Here is a 27256-nt window from a genome sequence, read left to right on the forward strand (position 1 = left end):
ATATCCACACAGCTAAATCAAATATGGTCAAAATACCACATCAGCAATTCCTACAGGAGTCCTATAGAATCTTGTGATGGCAACATAATCCTGTGGGACTGCAGTTCTTCTGTGAGAAAAGGTAAGTTGGTTGGAGTTGATGCGAAGTCAGGTGGAGTTCATTCTGAAATAATATTTATTAGGATTAACATCTAATTTCAACCCTTGATAAAGTCCTCTGCATATTAGAGGAAAGTTGGATACTGGTGGTTGAGATCAAAGCCAGTCCAGATCGAAATCCAACTGAGATGATGCAGAAAGTCTTGAAGACTGATGCAAATCCCAGTTTATGTGCAAAGCCAGGAGTCCTTAAAGCTTTATATTGAACAAAGAGGTGTTTCCACATTATTAACACAGCGGGATGCTTGTAAATGCGAACAAATGTCTTAGATTTTTAAGCAAGAAAGGCTCAATTCTGGAACAGCACAGCTGGATGAATGAAGATAGGGTCTAAATCTGAATTATTAAAATGACACAAGCATAAAGTTGCACTTCTCATACACATCGATGAAAAAAACAAACTTATTTTACTCATTTAATCCTCAAGTACTGGGTGTTTTCAAATAATCAGAGCTTTATTTTTCTATTTTATGCAGCCTAGTTGCAGTGAACATTTGCTGCTTGTTAATAAGAAGTCCTTTCACAGTGCCCAAATGACAACAACGTTAATAACACGCTGATTGAAATGTGTGACAAATCACTTTGTAAGTGGCACACTTCTGTTCATTTTCAAACTAAAGCCCAGCACATAAACTAGACTGTGAAAGCAGAAAACACACAATCTTTAAACATTTGAAAAAAGAACACACTGTGTCTTGTTTTTGTCCCACCTTATGCACTTATTTAATTAGCTTTCTTGTCATTTCTTTGGTACGCCTCTGTGTTTTCCAGGCAATTTTGACCATCAGGTTTGTTAAATCCATTTAGGTATTATATGTGTTATACCCACATGGATTTAATAAATATAACAAGGGAAAATGACACAGTTTCCCTTTCCTGTCATGCACCTGCAGATGCATCTTTATTGTGAAGCTTTGTCATTGAAATCATCCTGATGCTTTTGTTTTTCCCTCAGGTACATGCATTTAGTCTGGCCCTCCCTCCCAGCACTCAGCTCCTCTGCGTGTGAACGCCAAACACAGCAAACAGCAAACCGGATGTCAGGCTGTTTCAAAATAAACCTAAATAATGTACATTATGAGGGCGTTGCAAACTTATTAAATAGCTTCTTTGTTAGTTCAGGGAAGGGAATTGATGTTAAGGCAGTTACATCAGTAACAGCTGTCACTAATTTCTGCCGATTGATAACAGCTTGAAAAGTAAAACAGACTGAAATAAAGGAATGACATTTCATAAAAAAAATATTAATTGCTGTTAGATTGAAAAGACAAACTGAAAAATCGTGCTGCTGTCAGTGCTGACTGTGAGGAGCAAGTTGCTGCATGTCACTCAGTTATCTGTCAGCCCACCAATGATTCAAAATTGCAAAGTTTTGAGAGACAAACAAAGATAAAGACAAAGACGTGCGTCTTGTTATTGCAACACAGAGTTAAGGGGGTTTGAACTTTAACTCTGTGTTTGCTCAAAGCTCCAGTTTTATTTTTCTCCCTCGCAGCTGCCAGGTGTTATTACTTCTCTTTTTTTTTTTAAATAGATTTGTAAATAAATTTGCACCATGCATGACTATACTAATTTGATTCGTTGGTCATTCACATAAAATGCAAAGGGGTCCCTGTACAATCCTTTGGGAAATGACGTGCAAGGATGACCGTTTTATTGCTAAAGGAAAAGGCGGAAGTGGTTGTTGTTCCATCCTGAGGTAAATTTCTCTCTCTCTCTATCTCTCTCAATGACACACGCGCGCGCGTGCGCCTCGTCTCTCCGTGGTCGCGGCTGTCAGCGCTCTGAAGATGGTGGCGGCTGCTGCCTCTCTGATCGCCTCAGCTGCTCCATCGTGTCAAACATGGCCAGATAACCCCGAGAGGAGACATTCTCGTCGGAATGAGGGATTCAAAGAAAGGCTCTGATATCGTTTTAGTCTCGGGGTAAAGTGGGATCATTTAAAGCACCATCTCCTGTCTGATTCAATTAAAGTGGCTGGATCGAGGCGGGGCTCTGCTTTTTGACCTGTGGGGCCGAGGTGTGGAAGGGGAGCGTAGGTGGGGACCTTTTTTTTTTTTTTAATTAGCTCCACTCAGTCTCTGTGGGCTTTTTTGTCTTCTTGCGTTCGCAAAGGGCGACCCAGCTTTTCCAGGGAAACTTCAGACAAAAGGAAATAGTCCTGCACTTCGCTCAAGGCTTTGATTTTTCTCCCTCGCAGCTGCCAGGTGGACTCCCTGCGCTCCGGATACATTTAGAGAATATTTTTCTTGTGTCTGTCACGGCGGGCTGGTGACATGCGGTGGGATTGTAAAAAAAGTGCTCGGTGAATGCCCTTAAGCAGCGTGTTTGGGCAGGAGTCGCCCGCGGACGCGCTTCTTGCAAAAGAATCCAAACATTCCTATTGGTCGTTTCCTCCACGCGCGCCTGCTCCTCTGCAAGAGCAGCTCGCGCAGAAACCCCCTGTGAGTTTGGATACGGAGTCCGGAGACGCCGGAGCGGGAAGGCAGGAAAACACGGGGCTCCGCGCGCGAGAACATTTGGGATTAGGCCCCTGCAGCAAGAAGCATGTGGCTTTATGCGTTGAACAGCTTTCGGTGTGTGCGTCTCTGCGCGCACGTCGCCTCAGGTGCGGGGAAAGTCGACCGTCTTTTTGATCACAACTAGCAATATGAGAACCCGAAGCTCCGCGGACGAGTTACTTTGCTTGAACTTTGTAAACAAAATATGCTCTTTTACAGGAAGCATTGCTTTACATAGACAACTTGAGGAAGAGGGGGGCTAAAGACTGACTGAATGTGGACGAGGTATTGTGTTGAGTTGTCCAAAGAAAGCGCTTAAAAAAAACCTCTCGGTTACGCTTTCATAGTTTTCTAAGCCACTTCCTGCTCCCCAACCTTTACTTTCGGGATAGATTTACAGTTTTATGTAATATTTTCCAATGACGGGAGCAAATCTCTGGGCTGCGTGGAGTGGAACAGAGCAGGCAGCGAATGAACCTTGCAGTCTCAAGTGCGTCTAAACAGACGGGAATGTAGAGGAATGCAGCGATTGACGTCAAGAGGGGCAATAATGAACCACTCAAAAACTTTCAATAATCTTCTGGTATTGCTGCAACCAGAGCACTGAGCTCGTCTCCTTCTACTGTGTCCACATGCTCTGCCTTACTTCTCTGCCTAGATATTTGTCATGATTTAACTGTGCCTTCTTGTAGTTGTTTTCATTTCGAATGGAGCAATAGACGACATGGCATCTCCCCAGCATCAGAAACTGCTGCCACACAACACAGAAGTGAGCTGTGACTCGAGCGGAGACGGAGGCGTCTCGGTGCGGATTGGCAGCAGTGTCAAGCACAGGCACGGAGGAGGGCCGCTGGGCTCCATCGGGGGAGGCCTCATCGGGGCCACCAAGCACTGCAAGTACAGCATCTCTTCGAGCTGCAGCTCCGGGGAGTCTGGGGTGAGGAGGCCCGTGGTGAAGAGTTTCCGCGCTCATAAAGGGATGCCCCAGCTATTCGAGAGGTCAGCAGGTCACTTCTGGGACCCAAAGTTTGACTCGTCTATCTTGGAGGAGGCCTGTCGAGAGCGATGTTTCCCTCAGACCCGGCGGCGCTTCCGCTATGTGCTCTTTTATCTGGTGGCTGCCAGCTTCCTCTGGGGGTTGTATTTTGCTGCCCATCCTTCCTGCTGCGACGTAGTTGTTTTTCTCCTCCCTACTGCTTTCTTTCTCATCTTCTGCCTTCTCCTCTTCCTAATGACTTTTACCAGGCTTTATTCCCGCTGCTACAATCAAGCATCTCTGCTGCTTATCCTTGTAACCTTCATATTGACCCTGGCCCCTCAGATTCAGACATTAGGATTCAGGAACCCAGATGGCATGTCACCCGATTTAGATCAGGAAGAATTCAGTGGCATGGGGCCCACATACAACACGTCCAACGACAACCTCGTTAGGAGTTCTAATAAGTTCCCCTGTCTTTCTCCTGTGGGCACTTTCTCTCTCTGTATTGAGGTTTTGCTATTGCTGTACAGTGTTCTACACGTTCGGCTTTATGCATCTCTCATGCTTGGGTTGTTGTACTCGGTCTTATTTGAGATCCTGGGCTGTTTACTCCCAACTCAGGCAGGAGGGAACTGGAGCTGGGCTTTTTCAACAGAGCTGGAGTTGTTCAGTTGGTTGGGTCCAGCCAAAGCCCTGCTTCATCTCTGCGCTCATGCAATTGGCATCCATTTGTTCGTTATGTCTGAAGTGCGCTCGCGCAGCACCTTTCTTAAAGTCGGACAGGCTATTATGCACGGAAAAGATCTGGAGGTGGAAAAAGCCCTGAAAGAGAGGATGATCCACTCGGTGATGCCAAGACTTGTGGCAGATGAGCTGATGAAGCAAGGTGACGAAGAGATTGGCGATAATTGTGGTAAACGTTACTCCACCAGTGGTGCAGCTGCAGCCATTTCCAGCCCAAAGAACAACAAACGCAAGAAAACCTCAATTCCCAGAGGCCAGATAATATTCAGACCCTTCAACATGAAACGAATGGACCACGTCAGCATCCTCTTTGCAGATATTGTCGGCTTCACAAAAATGTCAGCCAACAAATCTGCTCATGCCCTTGTTGGGCTTCTAAATGACTTGTTTGGACGTTTTGACAGACTTTGTGAGCTCACCGGCTGTGAGAAGATCAGCACTCTGGGAGACTGTTACTATTGCGTAGCTGGCTGTCCAGAACCTAGACCAGACCATGCCTATTGCTGCGTAGAAATGGGCCTTGGGATGATTCAGGCTATTGAGCAGTTCTGCCAGGAGAAGAGGGAGATGGTGAACATGAGGGTGGGCGTCCACACTGGTACAGTGCTGTGCGGTATCCTGGGAATGAAACGGTTCAAGTTTGATGTTTGGTCAAACGATGTAAATCTGGCCAATCTGATGGAGCAGTTGGGTGTTGCCGGAAAAGTCCACCTTTCGCAAGCCACTTTTGACTTCCTGGATGACCGATACCAGCATGAAGATGGACAGGTCAATGAGAGGATTGGACAGAGTGTGGTGGCTGATCAACTCAAAGGTCAGTATTTATTTTTTATTTTTCTACTCGTTCTCACTGATTTTTACAATACAGTGAACCAACAAGCTCAGTCATTGCTGTTAATTGTTTGCAAATTCGAACACTGCAAATATATGAACGTTTCCTCTACTAAAGCAGCTGTGAGGCATATTGGTACTTTTCAAGGTTGATGCAGGGTTACAAACATGCTTTGTACCGTGCACTGATCTTCTGTCAAAGGTTTGAGTTTATCTGCCTTTTCTGTAATGTTTAGACTATTGAGATTTTATCACATTCAGACGCCATCTTTTCCCCAACCCTCGCAGCTCACTCTTTGTCCTCTTGCTCAATTACGTTCCTGTTCAAACGTCCTCAGAGCATCCCATTCTTTTAACCTTTCCCTGACCCTGAAGGATTGCTTTGAAGCTATACCCCTATCCCAATAGAGAGTTTTCTGCAGTCTCATTCTTATTCATCTACCTTTGTCATTATTCCACCTTCAAGCTGCTTCACTGCAGGGGTTTTATTTTATACATCTATGCAAATCACCTTAGTGTTGCCAAATGGGGGCTTAATGGCTCCTTTCTTCCTTTAAAGCTTGCTGATCCATTATCGCTAATCGCGAGGGAAGAGACGGCATCTGTCGAAAGGTGTTTCAGGGGGTCTCCATTTGCTCTTTTTAAATTAGGGGCCGTAATCATTTTTGTTTTGTTGTGGTGTCTGGATTTTCCATAGGTATTAAAACGAACCTGCAATTCACGCACATTACCAATTCACTTGTGCATGTTAATAATTTGGGCTACATAAATGATCAATTTATCTAAATAACCACTTGACTCGTTGTAGATGGAATAAATTTCCCTTAAAATCCTTTCAGTTCATAGGAAAGGAGCATGCCTGAGTGAACTGGATATTGTTTACTAGAGAGCAGCAGTGATTTATGAATGTGTTTCCTCCCCAACTCTCACATTAGTCACTTCCATCCTTGGTCTAGCTCCTTTTTTCTCCTCTCAAGGATTAATGTGTTACCTGTAGTATATTCACCCCCTCCTCGTCATCTGTCTCCTCCTTTAATTTCTGACTTTTTTTTTGCCTTCATCATTTATTTAGCTTCCCTCTGAAGATTTATTCACTCCCTGTAGGTTTTCTGTGCCAATGAGAAAACTGGCTGTCAGGAGGCGGTTGTTCGCCAGGGCTGTAAAAATCTTTGTGCTGTCTGACTCAGTCTGTGTAAATCATTCGTGTAACTTTTCAGTGTCCCATCTGTCTGTGGTCCTTGTAGTTTACCCCTACCTCCAAAATTGTGTTGTCAAAAATACGGATCTCTGTGCAGGTGATTGTTAATGTATTTTTGATGTTCTTGTTTTTGAGTTAGTGTGTTATGTTACTGGCTCCAGTTACTACAGACTAAAGGAACAGTTTTGTTTCAGCACACTGTGAAAAGATTAACCACATGTGGTAAGTTGACGGCTACAGCTGTGTCCTGTTGCTCTCTGGGCTCTGATCGGAGGCCTGCGGTTCAGCAGCTTATAGAAGTGTGGTTTTAGCTCTGGTGCACATGGTGCCGTATCGTAACAACATTCTATTGACAGATGTCCTGATCTGATCCCAAATTTCAACCTAGGATCTAATGATGAGTGACTGAAAATGGAGTATCAAACTAATCTCACTACCAAATATACATTTTTGGTGTACAGTCAGTTTTTTGTGCACCATGTAAAAAAAAGAAGTTTTTTGTTGTTGTTGTTGTTCATATTTTAATTTTGCATACTTAGAAAACTGTATTGGTCCATTCTTGGTAAATATCATGCGACCTGCTTGGCTCGCTGTGCTCCTGAGATGAAAAGCATTTATTTTATTGAGCAGGAGACAACTTTTCCTGTATATTTTGTAAACAGGAGATGCAACCGTTTTAAATAATATTCCAAGACAGGAGCTCAATCATCAACAAAACAGCAAAATAGAATCATGCCATCATGTTGGCTTGGCTGCCAACCGTAAATATGTCAGGTTCAACATTAAACCGTGTAATAATAATGACATTCATAGTGTCTTTGCTGGAGTTTATGGCTTTTTTGTTTTTAATCATGTAGATTATTTTTAATTGTATTTATTAATTAAATCTCAAATGTGATTCTGATCAGATATTGTCTTTTTGTAACATCCCTAACTTATAGTGGTGTTTATGCAGGCCTTTCTGTTCAGAGTTTGTCTGTTCTTACTGTTTTGGTGTTTCTCCCTGGGCTACTCCTGCAGTTTAAAAACATTTAAAATTGGTCAGCAGTTGTTAATTGATTTCAGGAATGTGTGCAAAGATTCATAGCTCTTCCTGTGAATCTGTTTTGCTGTACAAAATAGTGTTTTTATCAGTCACTAATGCACCGAAGCATTCTGATGGTGACATCTGAGGCCTTTAAAAATTATTCAAGGTCATACTAAATCTATTTAAAACAGGTAATATGAAACATACAAGCTTATGTTTCCCATTGCCGCTCTCAAAGTTTATTTATTCTGAAAATGATTGCTTAAGCCTGCAAACTAAACATATTCTGTACATAAATTAGGTTGAAAAAAATTGTAAAATAATTTTGAAGAATCATAATAAACAGGCTTCTGAATGCAACAACTATAAGAAGTTTTTGTTTTTTTTCTCATCAAAATTGTGCTGCATTGTGTTTTTCTTCTTACCTTCTTAGGAGAAGTCGGCTATATTCAATTTCTTTTGGAAACTACTCATCTGTTTTCCATTGTGTGCTAAATGCAGAGTAATGGTTCCTGGTTAATGTCATCCCACTGGAGGAAATGTCAGATTAACTGTATTCTGCTGCAGATAAGAGTCAACACTGTTCTCTTCTTTCAAGGAATTGTTGTTTCCGGCAGTTTTTTTTTTTTTTAAGTTTTTTTGCTGATAGTTTGACTGGATATAACATTTTCCTTTCTTTTTGATCCTTTTGCTCCATAAAAACATTACAAATTAATGAACATTTTGAAATGATCCCTCAGGTATCAAGTCATTCAAGTCCACTGCAACTTGCTTCAGACAATCATGGTAAAGTGTTTGTTTTTTTTCTCTCTCTCTGTGGACTTTTATAGTCTGAGCTTTTTCCAGTTGTCAAGTCATGCCACAACCTTTTCCACACATGGCAGCTGCTGCTGTCTTAAAAAAGAAAACTTCCTGCTTGGTCTCACCCTGCAGAGAACCGTGTCTTTTTGAAAACTGCCAAAGCTCTTTGGTTGAGACGCAAAATTAGTCGAGGGTGGGCTATACTATCTGTGCATACTTCGCTGTTTTGAAGGGGCTTAGACATATTTCTTATGCTTTTTGGGAATTATGCTGTTTGGTATGTATGCTGTGAACCTTCCAGACTGATGCTTGAAGTTGGGAGGAATTAATTAAACCACATGAAGTCTTCCTCACTCTGATGATCTTCAAAAGGCTTTGATTCATTGCAACTTGTGACAGCTCATTTGCATAATTATCAGGCAGGATCTTCAGTAACCAGTTGTTTCGAAGTGTGCAGTCTTTCCCTTCAGCCCAGTAAAGCTTACTGGATGGCTGTATCACCTCCTCCCACACCACGCTCTGCTTTTTTTGGCCTGAGGGGTATTTCTAATTACGGAAGACTGAATAATCTCTGTGGCTAAAGTGACTAATGTTAGTAATTCTGCCTCGACATATCTCCTCACACTAACCCGGTGTTATTCTGACCCTCGAACACAGCAAACGCCTGCCCAGCAAAACATTTTTATCACTGGAAATGATATTGATTGCCTATAATTAGACTGTCATGACTCTGGTTATTTACGATGATGCAACAATGAGGTGGAGAAGGAGAAAGTGTTTCATGTCGGATATAAAAGAAAAGAATCCTAGGCAGAGCGTGCAATATGACAGAAGACAGTTTGTGTATAATACGGTGAGATTTCTACCTTTTAAAGCGTTATTAATATCTTAATAAATCATAATATTACTTGCAAATGTTGCATTAGATGATGCAACTTTTGTCCTTTGTTATGATTAAAGAAACGGGGAGATTCATATGCAGACGCTTTCACACATCCACCATGTGAATGCTGTCCCATTGGGCTGCACTGTCACTTTGGAAATTGTACAATATATGCCTGAAGCTCACTGTACTGGCTGTAGCATTTGACCTTGATCACAGCAAATGAGGCCAGTTAAGCTTTAGCCAAGTGTTTTATTCTCTATGTAGCAATTCCCTTTTCTCCCAGGCTAATGGTTTGTATTGTAAATGCTGTATGGTTAAAGGAACTGAGCTATATTTATAGTTTTTTATTTTTTTAAATGCATTCGATTTTACTTCAGCTTTGTTAAAGAAAATTTTGAGCAGATCAATTTAGAAGCAATTCAGTGTCATTTTGTACTGAAACAGGAGAATCCACTAATGTGTTTTCTTTGCTTAGCAAGACAGTTCATATATTTTAGCTGATTTTCAAGTGATGTTCTATAAACTAGAGGAGGGCAGATCGATCCAAAACATTGATACCAAGTCAGTATCAGATTGATACTAGTGTGGTAAGATTAATTACTTTGATTCCCTATTGAAATGCATTTTATGTTTGCACTATAGTTTCTCAAATGTACTTGGAAGATGATTTGATTAGCTGTCAAATGCTGTTTTTTGTACTTTGTTCAGAAAAGTGCACAAAGATTTGTTGTTCGATTGTTTCAATTGATAATTTTTATGTTTTTTTGACACCTATGAACTTTGCACAGATTCTTTGGTTTTATTAATTCAAAGAAAACATATCTGATGGTCAGAAGTTTGGCGATATAACAAACTTTGATAATACCAAAAATATGGTTTGTTTGAGTCCCTGAGCCACAGAAATGGGACCATAATCTTTCTAAAACTGATGATGTCAAACACTGTACTTCTTTTCACATTTGTTCTGAAATTTAGATGTGTTGCTTTTTGAGATATTATGGCCTCCATGTTGTCAGGTTTTGTTTAACCTCTCTAAATAACAAAACTGTTTACACAGCTCTGCACGTAGCACTAAAATGCTTCAGTATAAAAGTACTTTGAAGGGCTCGCTAAGTCAAAGGTGACATTATTCTAATTCCAGCTGTACTTAAAGAAGCAGCGGCCAATAAATGATGATTAGATTAACCCCTGGATGATTCTGATGGAGACCGACTTTCAGTCCAATAGATGTCTGAGCTAAGGAGCGGTGTGTGAATGTTCTTGGCAGTTAGCTCTGGGGTAAAATGAGGCCATATACATTTAAACCTCTGTATCACACTTCTCCCAAGACACCATCTGCCAGAGTGTTTGGGCCCGTGCTCTGCCTACATATTACTCCCCTTGACTAAATTTAGACAGTTTGGCTTTTTCACCCCAATATACAGTCAGCCATCCTTTTATCTTCAGTGACAATCAAACCCTTTGCATCATTTATATCTACTCTCCTAAAACTCACACACACACACATATCTCTGCGGTAGACAGGCAAGAGGTGTTGATGATGAACTGCACTAAGTGGAGGTTAGAAGTAGATACTGAGACAGTGTGAGGATGGTGTGGCTGCAGTTGCCATGGCGTTTTCTAAAATGAATGAGTGTTAAGTAGATTGACTCATAGTTGGCGTTCCCTCGAGTCTCGGAGCACGATGCGACTCCACAGATCTGTCAGAGGAGTGAAAGATCCAGCCGAACTCTAAATTGTGATATATCCAACCAATTCCCAGCTACAGTATCTGGGTTCTGCATAGTAGATTACAGCTTTACCCAGAAAGCAATGTTACCCCACCGCACTGCACTGTACTGCGCATTTTACTTCAGCAAAGCATGGAACTGTCGCTGGCAGCAATTTCTGTATCATTTATCTGAACTGGGATGCAGGGCGTCATGAACCATTGTCAGGCTTCACAAACACCGTGGCATTGTGGGAAGGTTACTGAAGGGCTGGGATGTGTAGAAGAGCTGATGTTTCATATCTGAAATTGTTATTATCTGCTGTGTTACACACTCACTCAGTTGGGATGTTAAACCTGGACATGTTCAAGGTTTTTCACAGGTAAGGAAATGTCTTGAGCAGTAAAAGATGTGTGCTATCTTTTCTGTATTATATCAGTGGGGTTTCTATTAAGCTAATATTGTTGCACTGAGTGATATTTAATTTAAAAAAAAAACTTTTTTAAAAAAAGGTTTGTACACATTTCATTTTGTAACAATGTTTGATTTGGTAAATCCGGTCCTACCTGATAAATCAAGTCATTTTTTTTCTGTCTCATAAATATTGATGGCATCCATTTATGAGCTGTAGCATCTGTCCTGATGAAATAGGAGAGAAATGTGTGCTCCATTTATGTACCTTAGCTGCTCCATTAGCCACTATGGAACTGGTGAGATGATACAGACAGGACATTAAAAAGCAGTCATTGCTTTCAATAGGTTTTGGGCCATCATTGCATTCTTACAAAAAAGAAAACTAAACAATAAGACCAGACTAATTTATACCAGACAGAACACAGACAAACGCCAGGACTTCTAGAATAATGTTCTTTGGACATATTAAACCAAAATGTTATTGTTTGGACACAAGAGCTGAGGACGTGTTTGGCATAAACCGAATGCAGCATTCCTGGAATAAAACCTCAAAGTTGCTGTGAAAAAATATATTATATTATGAAAAAATATAAAATATATTATTGATTCCATTTTTGGACTGGCTGAGAATAAAGTAATGATGAACAAGAACAGATCTGGATGTCTTTGAGAGACTGTGGGGTGACTTTAAAGTAGCTGTACATGCATCAAACCCCTCACACTGGAAAGTTTGTGATATTGTTATTCCGTTTAAAATATTCAATATTAATATGTCTATATTTCTTGACAAAGAACAGAATATTTTATGGCTTGTTCTATATTTTTCACTTTTATTTTCGGAAAATATGGAAAAAGGTTGATTTTACAAAATAAGTGATTATCCCTTAAATTTTACATGATGCAATAGAAATGCATTAAATATAAGAAAGTAGGAGTCCTTAAACGATTAAAATTACATTCACTAATAACATAACAAAACTCTTTGGAATCTGATATAAATTAAGGAAAGTGGAGCAGTACTAACGTAAAGGAAACTGCCCAGTCCAATGCTATATTATTATGTGTGCAGTTTGAGCTCAGAGACGAGTTTGTTGTTTTGCTTCCTGACTGACAAATTCAGTGAACGAAGAGGTGAGACAAGGCCATGCTGAACGGTGGTTGAATGCAGTTAAATATGGACTGTTGCCTCTTAAGACTTGTCCTATACAAGGCTTTTTCTGCATCACCCCTGCAACACACTCGATCTGTGCATACGAAGGCTAACTGCCATGGCAACCACCCATTGAATGAGGTGAGGATCAGTTGACTCTTTTTAGACAGGAGGACTGGTGCTACGATGGAGAGAAACGAGCCAAATTGACTTAATTCGACTGAATCTCAGACTTCCAGATTGTTGCAAAGTAAAGTCTGTTTTTTTTCTTGAGTCTTAAAACAAGTAGCCAAACATGTACATCTTCAAATGGAGCAAAAATGCCTCTGAAAGCATCAAAAGCCTTGGAATAAGGTGTAAGGAAAGTGTTTTTCTCTTCCTTTCTCAGTGCGTTGTTCGTGGTTTGTCATTTAACTGTCCTCTGGTTCAGCATTTGTTTTGTGGAAGCTCTGATGATGAATTGCTTTCATGAGTCACTTATGCCATCTCAGGGTTCCCCACCGCCCCGGCTTTTGTGATCAAGGGTGCAGAAAATGCCAGCAGTCCTCAACAGTCACACACTTTGCCTTTAGTGACATTGACAGATGGAGCTCACTGTTGAGGGGACGCACTGTAACCTCCCCCTTGATCCACCACAACTCTCCATGTTAGACCCCTAATTCTGCTCTTGCCCTTCCAGTTGTCTTTCTGCAGATGGCTTGACAAGCAGTCACACCCCGTCTTTGGCTGCAGGGACTCGTCTCTGTGCTCAGCGGGGAGCGAGCATGTGATAAATAGCGGTGTGAATTATGAATGAGTGAAGATGAAGGGCTGCCGGTGCCTGCTGAAGACCGCTGCTGCTGCTGCACTTCAGTTGCACGGATTGATGACACAATTTGGAAGTAACTTTCCTTAATGATTGCCTGTGTATTTTTGCTTGCGCTATAAATAAATTACTGCTAACTGCTTCATTATTGACGGTTTACTATGCGAAATTGAATTACGCCATTTTAAACTCTCCAGTCTCAGAGCGAGGAAGCACTCTCACATTCTGGACTCGGACACGCTTCCTGTGTTACTTCTAAAACTGTTTGAGCAATCATCTTTGCTTTCCGTTTGACCACTTGTTTCTGGTTCTTTTTCCCTGTCGTTGCATTATTTTCTGAACTCGCTGCCTGTGGTTTATAAGTGACGTGGTAACGTTTTCCACAAATCTAGTAAAATATTGCACGTTTCATTGACAGTTTGATTTTTTTGTGGGCTTGTACTCTTTTTGTTCCATTTTGTTGTTGCAGATACATATGAGAAATGTACTAATCAGGTTCTTATTGGTCCATACCGTGATTTTCTATAAAGTCTAACCTGTGTTTTCTTCTGTAAAGCTTTAAACAGCTTTAAACAGAAGCTATACAGAAGTGCAAATTTTACTCAGTTTGTGTTGCCAAATAGACTAAACCATATTCTTGCAACCCATTCAAAGCAAACTCTGATATTGTGATAGGCAAAACTGACACTAAAATGTCACAAGCCTTTTTCTCCGAAGAGGTCTTTATTTTCTTAACATTTTATAAAATATCACAATGACATTTACAGTTGTACTTACTTCGCACGTCCTAACTGCCTTCTGAATTTTTTATATCTTCCTCAGACATGCTTTTGTATATCCTTTTAGCAGCTTGTCAGCTTTGATGGTGCATTATTCATTCATGTATGGCACACGAAAAGAATAAAAACCGGATTGCTGGAGCTATGAATTGCTCCATAAATGTTTTTATATGTAGGTCAGTGGAGCATTCAGCCTGTCAGAAGGAGAACCTCTGTGGAGGATGGATGTGCAACTCTAAATGGATATGCAGCAACACAAATTAACTTGACCTCCTTAAAGTTCTAAATGCACAACCTACATAAGCAGTCTTACTTGTTCACAGTTACGTCTTTAGTTGCTGTTTTAAAGGAAGAACATTAGAAGAGGATGGAGACAAATTTGCAGTTCACTTACCATTAATCAAAGTCCCTCATGGCATTTTACTCTCTGGGTGAAACTTAAGATGTGGAGTATTTAACAATGGGACCTGGTTGCATAATATTAATGTATGAAAAATTGAAAAAAAGCAAAATTAGCCTGATTTACTGTCAAAAGACACAGGCAGATGCATCAACAATCACCTGAAGCAATGACTACCTGACGAACAGAATAAATAAAAGAATAAAAGGTTCCGTGTCCAACTCTTACCATTCTGGTTCACTATGTACATCAGAGGTCCCATCTTGAGGAAGATTAGATCCTTCAGTGTTTGCAGCAAGAAGCTGCGTGTTTTCTATTAATCTGTTGCGGAGAGTACAGTGTCTTCTGCCACCATCTGTTGTAGCAGCAGGCTGGGTCTGTTCTGAGGACGACATGGAACCACTGAGCTTTTGCTGAAAAAAGTAAAAATGAACACCATTAAAAACAACCCTGACTTCATAAGATTGTCTTTAGTCAGAGGTTTCTTCAGAGTCGCTGCAATACAGAAATCTACAGGAGACTCTTCCTGCTGACAGTATCTTCATCTTTATGAAGGATAGTAAGAATTTCAGTAACTTGTGTTGACATCTCTTTTTTGTCTTTTTCAATTTTCTGTTAAAAAAGAAACCCCAAATTGAAGATTTTCAGAAGGGAGTTTGGCTTTAGTGCTGTAGTCATAGTCGCTTCTCTAATGCGTTTCATCCCTACATGGATCTGCATTATAACCAACCCTGGCTGTCCATTACTTAATCAGTGTTTAATGTGTTGTCTTTTCACAACCCACACCAATTTATTGCATGACTTGCAGTGAGATGAAGCATAAAGAGGAATTACTAACAGTCAGTACTGATCTTGAGTCAGTAAAAATGTAAATATTTGAGAGTGAAAATATTGTAGGCTTTGTGCTTCCATGCATGTCTGTAGAGAGAAGAGACTATGTAGAATACTGTCATTGTGTTTCTTTAAAATGGTAAAAAGATCTCTAGAAATGATTCTGAAAATGTACATGTCTCAGTACATGTACATTGGATGGTGCCATTACTTAATGTGTGGCAGAATAACCTAATGGGACTCAGTTTAATTTGACTGAAGATCAGACGGTGGTTATATAGATGATGCCCTTGTTTCTTTTCCATCTGCACATCACTTCTGTGTCTCATTAGCTGTCAGCTGCTCCTCCATCCAGACTCCATAGCTTGAGGAATCTCCTATGCTGGCAGTCCCAAAGGCCACTACTGACTTGGCCTGTCAGAGTGTTAAGTACCTGATATATTCCCTGCAGAGGTGACTCCCTGTCCTTTTATCACTCTATAGTTGTCCATCTCCTCCCTTTTCTTTACTCTGTCCACTTTTCTCTCTCTGCTTCTGTCTTACACATTGAGTAACTGTGTCAAAATGCTGCCTCTGCTATTTTCAAACTGCACCATCATCAACAATGCAACATTACAGGAGTGTTTCTGAGCAGGCCTGGTATCAGATTGTTTCTGCTCTTCTTACTAATCCATGAGTCACTTTGAACCCGTCGACTCTTCTTCTTTAGGAGTGCGAGGCAGGGCGATACAAAGACGGTATACATAACTTATCCCTTGTTCAGACTAGACGCTGAGATAATTAAGATCCTCATTTACTGCAGAGGATCCAGCACATTTTCCTCATCAGCCCCCCATTGAAGAGATGCCATCACTCAGAATGTGTTATTATTAGAGCAGAAAACCAGGGACAGGTGGTGAATCAGAGGTTGAAAGGAGCTTTGTCTTGCTTTGCTGTGAGCTTTGATCGTTTTCCCACTCTCACATCTCTGGTCACTGTTAAATCAATAGGGTGGCGCTGCTCACAGCCGCACATCGATATGATCTCAGGCTGAGATATTTCCACCATTTCAAGTAAATGTGAAGCTCTGTGTGTGTGCGTGTGTGTGCGTGTCTGTGTGTGTGTGTGTGTGTGCGCGGAGGTAAACAATGCTTATTTTTTTCCCTAAATACAACGCCTATCCTTATGTTATTTTCATTAAGTGTAGACCTTTTACTGTAGCCACTGGTACTTATACATTTTTATGGCCCTGCCTGCAGCTCCTCAATGAGTTCTTTATTTATTATTTTTAGTGATTGTAATAAGGATACTGTTTTCCCACAGTTTGCTTTGCATGTTGATATTTTGAACATGCTGTTTGCCTTTTTTTTGTGAAATCTCTTACACATGTTAGCATCATACTCTTCTGATCCTTTCCCGTCAGAAGAGAGCTGTTGAGCAAATTAAAAGATTAATATAAACATAAATCTGCTAGCAGGAGAAATAATGTTAGTCAAATATGCCCATTATTTTTAGGGAAAATTAGAAATAAATTATCTTAATTACTAAAAATCAGCTAAAAGCAAAACAACAGAAAGTTTTCTTTCAAAAGCATCAATGATCTCTGCAGTGTGGACATTTCTGCTGCACAGACGTGCTGAATGGCCAATCTGGCCATATGGTCACAGCTGTGAGAGGGAGCAAAGCGATGTAGGAGAATTTTAACATTCAGAATATGATGAGTACACAGGCAAGAAAAGAATGCAAAAAAGAAAAAAAAGACCAGAAGGAAAATGAGCAATGGTTCTTCAGATGATGTCAGCTGTAGCAATTCTGTGGAGATAAGAACTCTGTGCTGCTGAAGTAAACGGATATGGGCTTGGACACATAGGAACACAGACGATAGTCAGACTGCAGATGGATGGGAAGAGAAAGTGGAGGGCACTGAGACTGAGCAAAGCTGACAAAACAAAGAGTGAATGCAGGCCACTGAGCAACAGAAAGTGAGGATGTCAAAGATTTTGGAGGGATTTCAACTGTATCTATTGTTCAGCCAACAGAGCATGACAGCCACAGACTGTCGAGGATGGAAGGATAACAGGCACAGAATACAAAAAGAATGCGGAGCGTCGTACACAGGAGCAGCCAAGTGAGAGTTAAACACGCTGGAGAGATGTCAAGAGGATTTTTTTTTTTTGTTGCCGTTTTTCAGTTGTTTTTTTTTCTTCTTTTTTTGAGTGCTCTGTGCTGGAGTCGGCTTGGAGCCAGGAAAAATGTAGGGCCCAAATATGAACATTTAACCTTGTGTCCACCTCTGTTCAGAACACAGACATAAAGAGGGGAAGGATATTGATACATTTCTGTTGATTGCAACAGGAAAAGGAAGGAAGGGAAATCTCAGGGCTGTGTGCTTGTGTGAGAAAGTAGGGCACTATTCTCAGATTAGGACAGTGTTTTTGTGCCACACTGGGAAAGGTCAGGCTGAGAAAGGCCAGGTGGTGTGTAACACCTCCTGTTTCTTATTAATGCAGAGGGTTGCATAAATTGTCCCAGGTGTCACTGCAGGTTATCGAGGGTGTGTGAGAAGAAATTTTGTTGAATTACCTGTGCCTCTGTTTGACAAACACATTAGGTGTGGTGTTGGTTGTAACTCCTGGCTCAGTGTGCCTGTGATACATGGAGTAACTCCGTCAAGTATCTACTGAGGTGATTCCCAAACTTTTTAACTTTATCTTGCTAGATGTCTCTCTATTATTTATAACACATTTTTAAATTACCTCCTGATCTGAATTATAAAACAAAAGAATAAAAGGGGGACTCCTGCAGAAAAAATAGGGTTCATATTTATTGGGTTCTTGCAGCTATCAGTGGGTAAATGCAGCTACAGTATGTACACATTAATATCTACTGAGCAGTATCACCTTTCATTTTGTTACAGACACTTTAATGTATGTCACTGGGACATATGGAGAGAGTCAGCAACAGGTAAAAAGGAAGAAATGAGTCATAATTAAGACTTTTTCCTAGTTTTTTTTAATTTTATTTCTTAAGTTGGAAAAGTGTTGTGCATTGATATTCTGCCCCATTATTTATGTACTCAGTTCATTGTGTTCTCTACAAATCTATGGAGAACACAGGTTTGTGGATATAATTCCACCGTCCCCCAAAAATTTAAATAGCAAGTGAGAAAAAAAATCCCAGTTAATTCCGGAAACATTTTCTACAGTATCTACTTTATCAATCCGCAACTACATGATGACTCTTATGTGTGCTACTAATGAAAGCCCTCAAATCTTTCTTGAGCATATTTTCTATCTTTTAAATCCCCTGTACACCATTCCATAGTTTCTCTTAAACAGCTTGTAATGTTGGACAAATTTCCACTCTTTTTTTTTTTCTTCCCCTCCTGTTCTTTTCCCCATCAACGGGAAGAAGACATACTGTACATCCTTGGACAGGGAGAGTGTGATATGAGAAGGAGGAAGGGTTCTTGCTGACGCGCCAAATGGCACAGAGATCTGCTCGGCATAGCAGTGCAAGTTTCTGTGCGCCACCTGCTCTTCTGCCCTCCTGCTCCGACACCTGGCCCTGAAAGGCAAACCTGTCATTATGAGGAGATCAGACCCACAATGTGTTTGTGTTCATGTGGTTGTGTGCTGAAGCAAGCAAATCTGCCAAACCTTCTTTTTCTCTTTGTTGCCCTCTGTTCTCCTTTTTTTAATAAGCCACTCTGGGATGGTGATAGTGTATGTGTGTGTGTGTGTGTATATATATATATATATATATATATATATATATATATATATATATATATATATATATATATAGTTTTTTTTGTTGTTTTTTTTCTGTGAAGCTCTGGCTGCAAATATAGTTGGAAAGAAAGAAATATGTATATCTAATAAATCAGTGAGTATCACATTTGCATGCATTCTTGTATCAATTAGTACCAGGGACTTAACAGGGATGTTGGAGCTGTTTTTGTATGCATATGTTTGTCGCTATACTTTCTTGATTTGCTAGTGTTTTCCTCTCTTTTAGGTGTAGAAGCAGACCTCTACAATATCATCCTGTATTCTCCTGTTTCTCTCTTCTTTCCCTTTTAACCTTACCCAAATTTTCTCCCTTTCTTTTTTGCCCTTTACTTTGCAATTACAAATTATTTGAAATAAACCCAAAGCCAGTTTTTAATAAATTTATCAAGTGGAGCACTATAGCAAACACCGTAATGCTCCACTCGTAAAATGCAGTGGTCTAAATGGCATCTAGTGTCATCAGAGTGCATATTTCTTCATTTAAATTCAATTCAGATTAGCAATGCCAAGCTTGTAGCAGTTATTTCCTGGAAAAAATGAGTTCTTGAAAAGTAAATAGTCAGAATATGTTAACATGCTTACCTTGTTTAAATATTTAGCCGTAACTATTTCATGAATAAAATTGTTTCTTAGCCATTTCAAGCATTTAATTATTGCATTTCATAACAGGTTTTCTTTTAAAGTATTTAATAAGCATTATTTAGTGTACGGTTTATCATTTTAAAGGCTTTTTTGGATGTCTCATTTAACAGTAAGCCTTATTCAAATTTGTTTTATCTGTCTCTTCTCACATGCAGCTAGTATCTCTTGGCAGATTTCATGTTTATTCAACTCGCAAGTGAGCAATAGAAAACTATTGCAGGACCTGCAAAGCTGAGAACTTCTCTCTGGATTTCCAGTGCTGCCCCCAGGTGGAATGACGCCCAGGGCAGGGAGCCTCATCAGTCATTCTAAAAATGGGAGATTAGTGGCAGCCTAATGTGCGTCACATTTTCCATCTCTTCGGTCTTCATTTTTACATAAAGGGCATTTATAAGTGTGCCATCATGCAGGGCTGCCATTTAATTGCCCTTCTCTTTGCTCAGACCAGTGGTTGGGTGCGTTTAAGTGTCTAAAATGACCACTTTGTTATGCATCTGTGTGTGCGTCCATCTTTTATTGTGTTTGTTTGATTCTTTCTTTGCATCGCACTGAGGGCTCTGGGACATTTGTTCCACGAGATTGTGGCCGTGTAAGGTAGTAATAGATTTGTTTACAAAAGGCTTTTCTCATTTTGCACTCATCTGTTTGGAACAAAAAGGTTCAAGAGATGGAGATAATGTTACTGGGCTCTCACGGGGAAAGGTTATTTACTGTTCCCAGTCTGCTGATAGCACACGACAGGACACTTCACGTCCCGTAATGCTCGGAGCCTGCCAGTAATGGTGTTCTTCAATTAGCCCAAGGACAACCAAGAGTGAGAGGGTCAAACGCATATATGGATCTGCCTCACAAAGCTTCAAAAGTTTTGGCAGAGGGACTGACATCAAGCCGAACATCCACACAGAGCTGAAAATAAATTAACAAAAGTTGGGGCTTCCTGACCTTTTTCCCCGTGAGGCTTTTTGAGCTCATATGTATTCTGAAGTGAGCTGAAGATGTAGGACCTTCAATCCATGATCCCCCATGCAGCCATTTCAGCAACCTCATGTCAAGACTGTAGATGAGATTCTCCTTGACAGGAAAGAAACGGGCACCAACGCAATAATCTGTTTAAAAGCTTATGCAGCTCCTCACACACACACGCACAAACTATTCGTTGTGTAGCTTTTGAAAGGCTTTTTGCCCCTGATTTGTCTCACTCGTATTGGGCTTTGACATTTGAAGTTAACAGGGTTATGGATTCCTGTCTTTTAAGATGATCTATGATGATCTGCTTCGGTGTGACAGACTGTCTCGAAACCAACTGAGCAACACGGTTTCTATTTTTTACATTTACCTTCAATATGTCACATATTGTGTTATGCTACAAACACAATAGTCTATATTTTATTAATATTTAATGCTATGGCTCAACAAAGCTGCGCATGATTAATAAATGAAAGGAAAATGATGCGTAGCTAGCAAACATTTCCACAAATAATTTCAAGTGTGTCACTATTCACATTTTTATATCTGAATGATAATTTAAAATTATGTATCATTTTACAACCTATTAGCAATTATATTCAGTCTTCATATTTTGTTATGGGACAAATGTAAGAGCGTTCAAGGGGTGAGAATATTTTTAAAAGGCATTGTATGTTTTCTTTATTTCGAAGCTTTAAGCAGAAGCACATCTGATCTACTTTGCCTCCAGCTTGTCAAATTCTGAACTACTTTTGGGTTTGATTTTTTTTTCTTAGCTTGTCCCACTTTGTTTCCCTCCTCACTCCATGAGCATTTTTTCTTTTTTTTTTTTTTTTTTTAAATAAGTGTGTATTTTTAGGGTTGAATAATTTCTCTCTTGTCCCAATTCAGAACCTTCCTGCCTTCTTTGATGATATTTAAGTCGGGTGAAAAAGAGAGGACAGGTAATCTCTCTTAGTGTTTTTTTTTTTCTGGAGCTCTTAGATGGTTGTGACTGAACAATACCTTACCTCAACAAGGATTTTTTATTTTCTTAGTAATACAGTTTTGGGACTGGGAATTTGTTTGGAAGGGAAGTTTCTATACTATATTTTCCTCTGAAAGGTCAAATTATCTCCATCTTGGTACTTTGTCAATATAAGCATCACTAATAAATTTATTGTTTTGACCTTATAAAAAGCATCCATTAGTCTTTTGGGTTTTTTTGCAGACATTTTTCAGTGTCAGTTGCACTTTTTAACCTTTTGCAGCCAGACATATAAAAAAGGATGCCCAACAATTAATGCTGATATTACTCTGAAGGGTTAATTACTTTATAGTAATTGGAAATGTAGCTTTAATCTTTCAAGTTTATGCCAAATGATCTTTACAAGCTTTTACATTTTCCAGAATTTCGGGAGGAAAGTATTCAAAGACGTCATAAGGCCAAAATGTATACTTAGCGTTTGGTGCGCTAAACAAGCTCTTAAAGTAATTGTGAAAAGAGACTGAATGGTCAATTAATTTCTTTAAAACAGATTTGGCTTAGTCTCCATCCAGAACATCTAATTCATCTTGTGCCGTTAGTATTCACGGATTTACTCGTGAATTTGAGCTACGTAGTATCTCATCACTTTATAGTTATCACTTTGTCAATCTGCACAGCAGCATCAATATCGCCAAAAGGCGCTTAGACAGCAAAACATATTCACTATTTATATATATTTGCATTCCTGTTCTGTAGGCAGTAATATATATTTTGTGAAACATGTTTGAAGAGGGCACTAAAATGTTCATTGCTCCAGTCAGTATGAAACTCCTTTTGTTGCCAACAGTACAGTTGCAACCCAATGTAAGATTTCTATCTGAAATCAGTGAGGCATGAGCACAGTACAGGCCAGTCCTTCTGAATTTATTGCAAGCCATACTTGCATCAACATCTTCTCATATTTTTCTAATATCTTGGAGTCTTGGCATGAATTAAAATATCCATGTTTCAGTCTAAAATGAAGATGGCTGGTATGCATCTTTTTTCTTCCACACAACTGTTTTGAAATAGTTTTAGATTCAGCACATTAACAGTGAGCCTCTTTTGCATTACACTCTTCATTATTTACCTTTCTTTTTCAGATTGTTTATGACGCTGTTGGAAAATGATCAAGTCATCAACAATGATTCCCCTGACTATAGAAGCTGTAATTTCAGTCATAAAGCTTCATTTTTATGGGTTAATATAATATAATATAATATAAATTAAACTATAAATGTTTGCTCTACATCCCTGTGGGACGAATCTGCATGTGTCTCACTTTTTGAATTGAACTACCAGAAAAAAACAAACAGAAACAAATCAATGATGTTGAAAGGTATTGAAGTGCACCTCTGTTCACTCTCAGCTGATTTATTTCCTCACAGATATTGAGACAAAGGCTAGAGTTTGTGTGAATAGAGGAGCTAAATAACAATTTTGACCCACAAGCAGAAGTCGATGTGTGTATCCCGGTGGGAGGCAGAATGAGATTCGATTAGCCATTCGTTCCCCGACTCTGTTTTTAACACACTCACAGGGACTTGCTCTGATTTTCAGAGGCCGTCAGAAGCTCTTCTTAGCTTCCCGCTGCCTGTTCTCATCCGCTGTGCCATTCTGCATCACTGGTGCGAAGAATTAGTTCGTTGTTTCTGCCTTTGAGTTCCCTGGTTTCTTATCCTAGAATCTCATCCACGTGGCCTGTTGACACAGCTACAGCGAAGCTATCCTCCTACTCCTCCACGCACTTTGTGCATAGGTGTTTGACTGAGCGTGTAGGTGGACAGAGAGGCGCTTTTATGACCATGTAATATATTTTTTTGTCTTTTCATTTGCATTTTTACATGAGTGCTGCTTTCGTATTCAATTCCAACCATTTATCCAACATTTTGTTGTACCTTGGTGTCATGTGTGGCCTGTGTCTGTGCGGTGCAGCCCTGCGGTGGTTCCTCACAGGCAGCGGTAGGTCTGTCTGGAGTGCAGACAATGCTCGGTGCTGGAGGCCGTGATTTTACTTGGCTCTGAGTTATGTGGTTACCTGCTCTGACAACAAACAGATAACTGAAGTTGTGTCTAGTGACAACAAAATGACATTGACTGAGTAGAGGAAAATGAACAGAGTCGACGACATACTTTGTCTGTTTGCTCTCACCTAGTAAATGTTATAACCATCTGCACCATGTAGTGCATTTAATACATCTTAAATTAAATAGACAAATGCAACTATTTCTTTCTTATTGATCTAAAGTCCACTCTTTTGACTGCTCAGAAGTAGTAATTACCTGATTACATTTGGCTTTATTTAGACAATTTAAGCTAAAATACTGTGTGTAAAATATGTTTACACCTGTTTTGACTATCTTAATGTAAACATCTTTACCCCATATTGAAAACTATTTGACAAATCATCAAATGCAACACACTGCTGTATAAATTAAGTTTACAAATAGAATTATTTTAGACTAACTTCTGTGGCATCCCACAAGCACCATTTAAGCGATTTGCTCTATATTCTCTCATTTGTACAAATCAGTTATATTTTTTGAAAACAGCCAGGCTTAGCTGTTATAGTGAGCTGACCTGTTTTCAGAGCTGAAATTCTGGGGAAAAAAATCATCACAAATACGCCGAAAACCTGTACGATCTGAAATACTAAGATGTTGATAAAACTGAAAACATGCAGGTGTTTGAACATGACATAAGCCCTAAACCTTCTGACCATATTAATGTACCATGCCTGGTCAAACACCTTTTACGTTCTTGCATTCAGTCATGTTACAACCACAAGACCTCCATAAAGTAGTGTAAATCTGAAAAATGTGGCATGGATTTCCTTTCACCATCCCCAAAGTCTCTCTTAAATAAATCTGTTAGGGCCAACAGAGTCTCAGAAGAAGTACAGCTGTTCTGTGCGTGTCTGAGTCGACCATCCTCTCTGTGAAACATGATGGCGGCAGAATCATGCTGGAGGGCTAGTCTTGTTGAGTGGGAACAACCAAGGTTGTAAAACCTTAAAGGAAGATAGATGAAGCTTGCTGGAGGCTGCAGATGAAAAGAGTTTGGGGATGCACGCTCTCCTTTCAGCAAGACAGCAACCCTAAAAGTATAGTCAGAGCTTTAGATCAATGCATGTTCATGTCCCAGTCAAAGTCCAAACCTGAGTCAAACTAGTTTGTGGGTCTGCTTTTAGGAAATGTCCAAAGAACCTTTGAGGAAATGTTAGCATTTATTTAAATGAGTGACATTGTTAGACATGCCCTTAAAACATGTGAAAAGCATTCAAGGGGCATGAATCCTTGTGCAAGGTGCTGCACGAGTCTCACATTGTGGAGGAACTGGAGATCAAAGTGGATAAGTGAAGGACATAAATTTAACCTCCAAAGAGAGAAATCTATTCTATTAAAGTTTTTCTCTGTGTGTGTCTGAACAATCTGTTCTATATTGCATTATATAGAAAAGCCACTTGGGGATAAAGCACCAGACATGATGTGGATATACATGCACATGGATATAAAAGAATGATTCATTTATGCGACCTTGGTTGTTTTTAAATTAGGTGAGCTTTATATTTGCCTCTTTTCTCTCTTTCCTGCATAGACAAATGACTGAGGGAATTCACTGAGCCTTAGCTGAATCCTAATGCAACCCCAGGGTTCCTCTACACACACAGAGAGAAGACTAAACCGTGCTCTGATCTAATCTATTTGACACCTCTCCAGGCATGAGGACCTATCTCATCTCCTGCAGAAAGGCGGAGGCCCTCTGTAACTGCACCCAGACGGGGCTGTCTGGACCAGGGGATGCTGATTCTCAGTGCCAAATGCCCAGCTTGCACACACCTGATGGGGCCTGCACCCTCCCCTTTGACAAAAACAAGGTGAGTAGTAACCGTCTCTGTATTGTTTATAGCTGCACAGCTTCACCGCCTGAGGAAGAACACGGCACACGGTGTGTTACTACAACCTCCTTTGCTATCCGTGGGTGTATCAGAAGCTTTCATAAATATTTTAGATTTTTTTGGGGGATGCAGAGACGTTGTCTTTGCATTGACTTTCAGCCTAGTATCATCATGTAGCATCATTTTTCTGTGTTCCTGCTAGCTACATTAATATAACCCTATGCATCCTCTGGGGTAGGAGTAGCTCACTTTTTATACACCTACAAGGATTTACCATTAAACATGCTTCCATTAGTCATAGCTGTATTGCTAAGAGACTTGAAAGCAACAATTTAAGATCTTAAACAATTTTAGAAATATATTATTTTTTTGGCATGTATTTTTTTTGTAAAAAACATACCTTTGGGCGTGCTGTGGTGGCGTAGGGGGTTAGCACAACCCATGTATGGGGGCCTTAGTCCTCGACGCGGCCGTCGCGGTTCAACTTCCGGCCCCGGCGACATTTCCTGCATGTCTTCCTCTCTCTCTCCATCCACTCTTTCCTGTCTGCCTACTTTCAAAAAATACGGGCCACCAATGTGTAGTGGATATTAAAAGGATGCAAGCACCAATTAGAAAATCTATTTCTTGTGACAGGAAAAAAAATAACTGAAATGTTTTCACATGTAAAACAGAAATCCTTTCGAGGAAAAAGAGAAAATTGTGCACAGACCTTAAAGCTAATGATTTTTTTTAGCACTTTATAATATTGTCCTTATATCTGTAGAGTACAGTAACGTCCAGTCATTTTTCCAATATCAATTGCAACTAATCTATTTGGCCATGTGGGTGAATTTTACTAACATTGATGCACAACTGTGATACAGATTACAGAGCTGGAAATGCTCAATTTCACATAAAGTGGTAGGGAAACCAGATGACTGGGAAAATGTGTGTCAATCACTTTCGTCATTGTAATTATGAATGGCCATATAAAAATTTTATTCTGATACATTGGTACACTCATCTGCGGAAAAACAAAAGTCATATTTGAGAGTGTTTCATTTGGGTAGAAATCTTCACATTTTCAATCTGGTACAGATTTAGACTGAGGATGAACTATTCAAAACCTTAATAATCTTCTTCTTAGCTATCTACCATGACCATAAGACTTTTCTATCAATGCTGATATATGAAAGAGTAAGCTGTCTTCACCCAACCATAATGCTACCATGGATAATGATAAGGGGTGGTATTTTTTTTTGGGGGGGGAGAATCTTTTGCATTGAATGTGTAAAAAAATATAACTAAAAAAATTTTTTTAAAAAGCAAAAACTTGATTTCTCGTCACCCTATAGTGTAGCCCAGATATATTAAGAGCATAAGGGGATTGATGTTACACAAACCACACAGTCTGTACTTTTCAGAAACTGGCAGACTTCCTGACCAGTTTTTCCTTTTTGTCTTGAGTTCTTCTATGTAATGCCACTGTTGCACCATATTTTCTCTAAATATAGTGGATTATTCTAAACGTAGCCACCTCCCCAGTTAGAAAAGAGCATGTACACTTATTCATTCACGTTACTTCAGTCTGTTGTTTTACCCGTAAAAGATTCAATTTTGTTTTTCAGTTGTGTTGTAAAGAGCATAGGTCACATTAAAGATCTATTTTTTTTTATCAAGAGATAATCATCCATTTAAACAAGGATGTGTAGCATTTCTTTTTAGATTCATTCTAACTGTAGCAAGTCGACTAATCAAGGGCACAGTGGGAGGCA

At 39.8% G+C, this 27256-nt stretch overlaps 1 protein-coding gene across 2 annotated transcripts in view; it reads left to right on the top strand.

Annotated features, from left to right (window-relative positions):
• Positions 1 to 1935: 1935 nt before the first annotated feature.
• LOC129363211 (adenylate cyclase type 9-like) overlaps positions 1936 to 27256 on the top strand; it is a 90164-nt gene continuing 64843 nt past the window's right edge. For both annotated transcript variants that reach the window (XM_055035162.1, XM_055035163.1), the window contains exons 1-2: positions 1936 to 5197; positions 25321 to 25478. In XM_055035162.1, coding sequence (XP_054891137.1) covers positions 3385 to 5197; positions 25321 to 25478 — 1971 coding nt within the window. In that variant the 5' untranslated portion in view covers positions 1936 to 3384. The remainder of the gene's footprint in view (positions 5198 to 25320; positions 25479 to 27256) is intronic.

The sequence above is a fragment of the Poeciliopsis prolifica genome, unplaced genomic scaffold (assembly GCF_027474105.1).
Source record: "Poeciliopsis prolifica strain line A6 unplaced genomic scaffold, Auburn_PproV2 SCAFFOLD010, whole genome shotgun sequence".
NCBI lineage: Eukaryota > Metazoa > Chordata > Actinopteri > Cyprinodontiformes > Poeciliidae > Poeciliopsis > Poeciliopsis prolifica.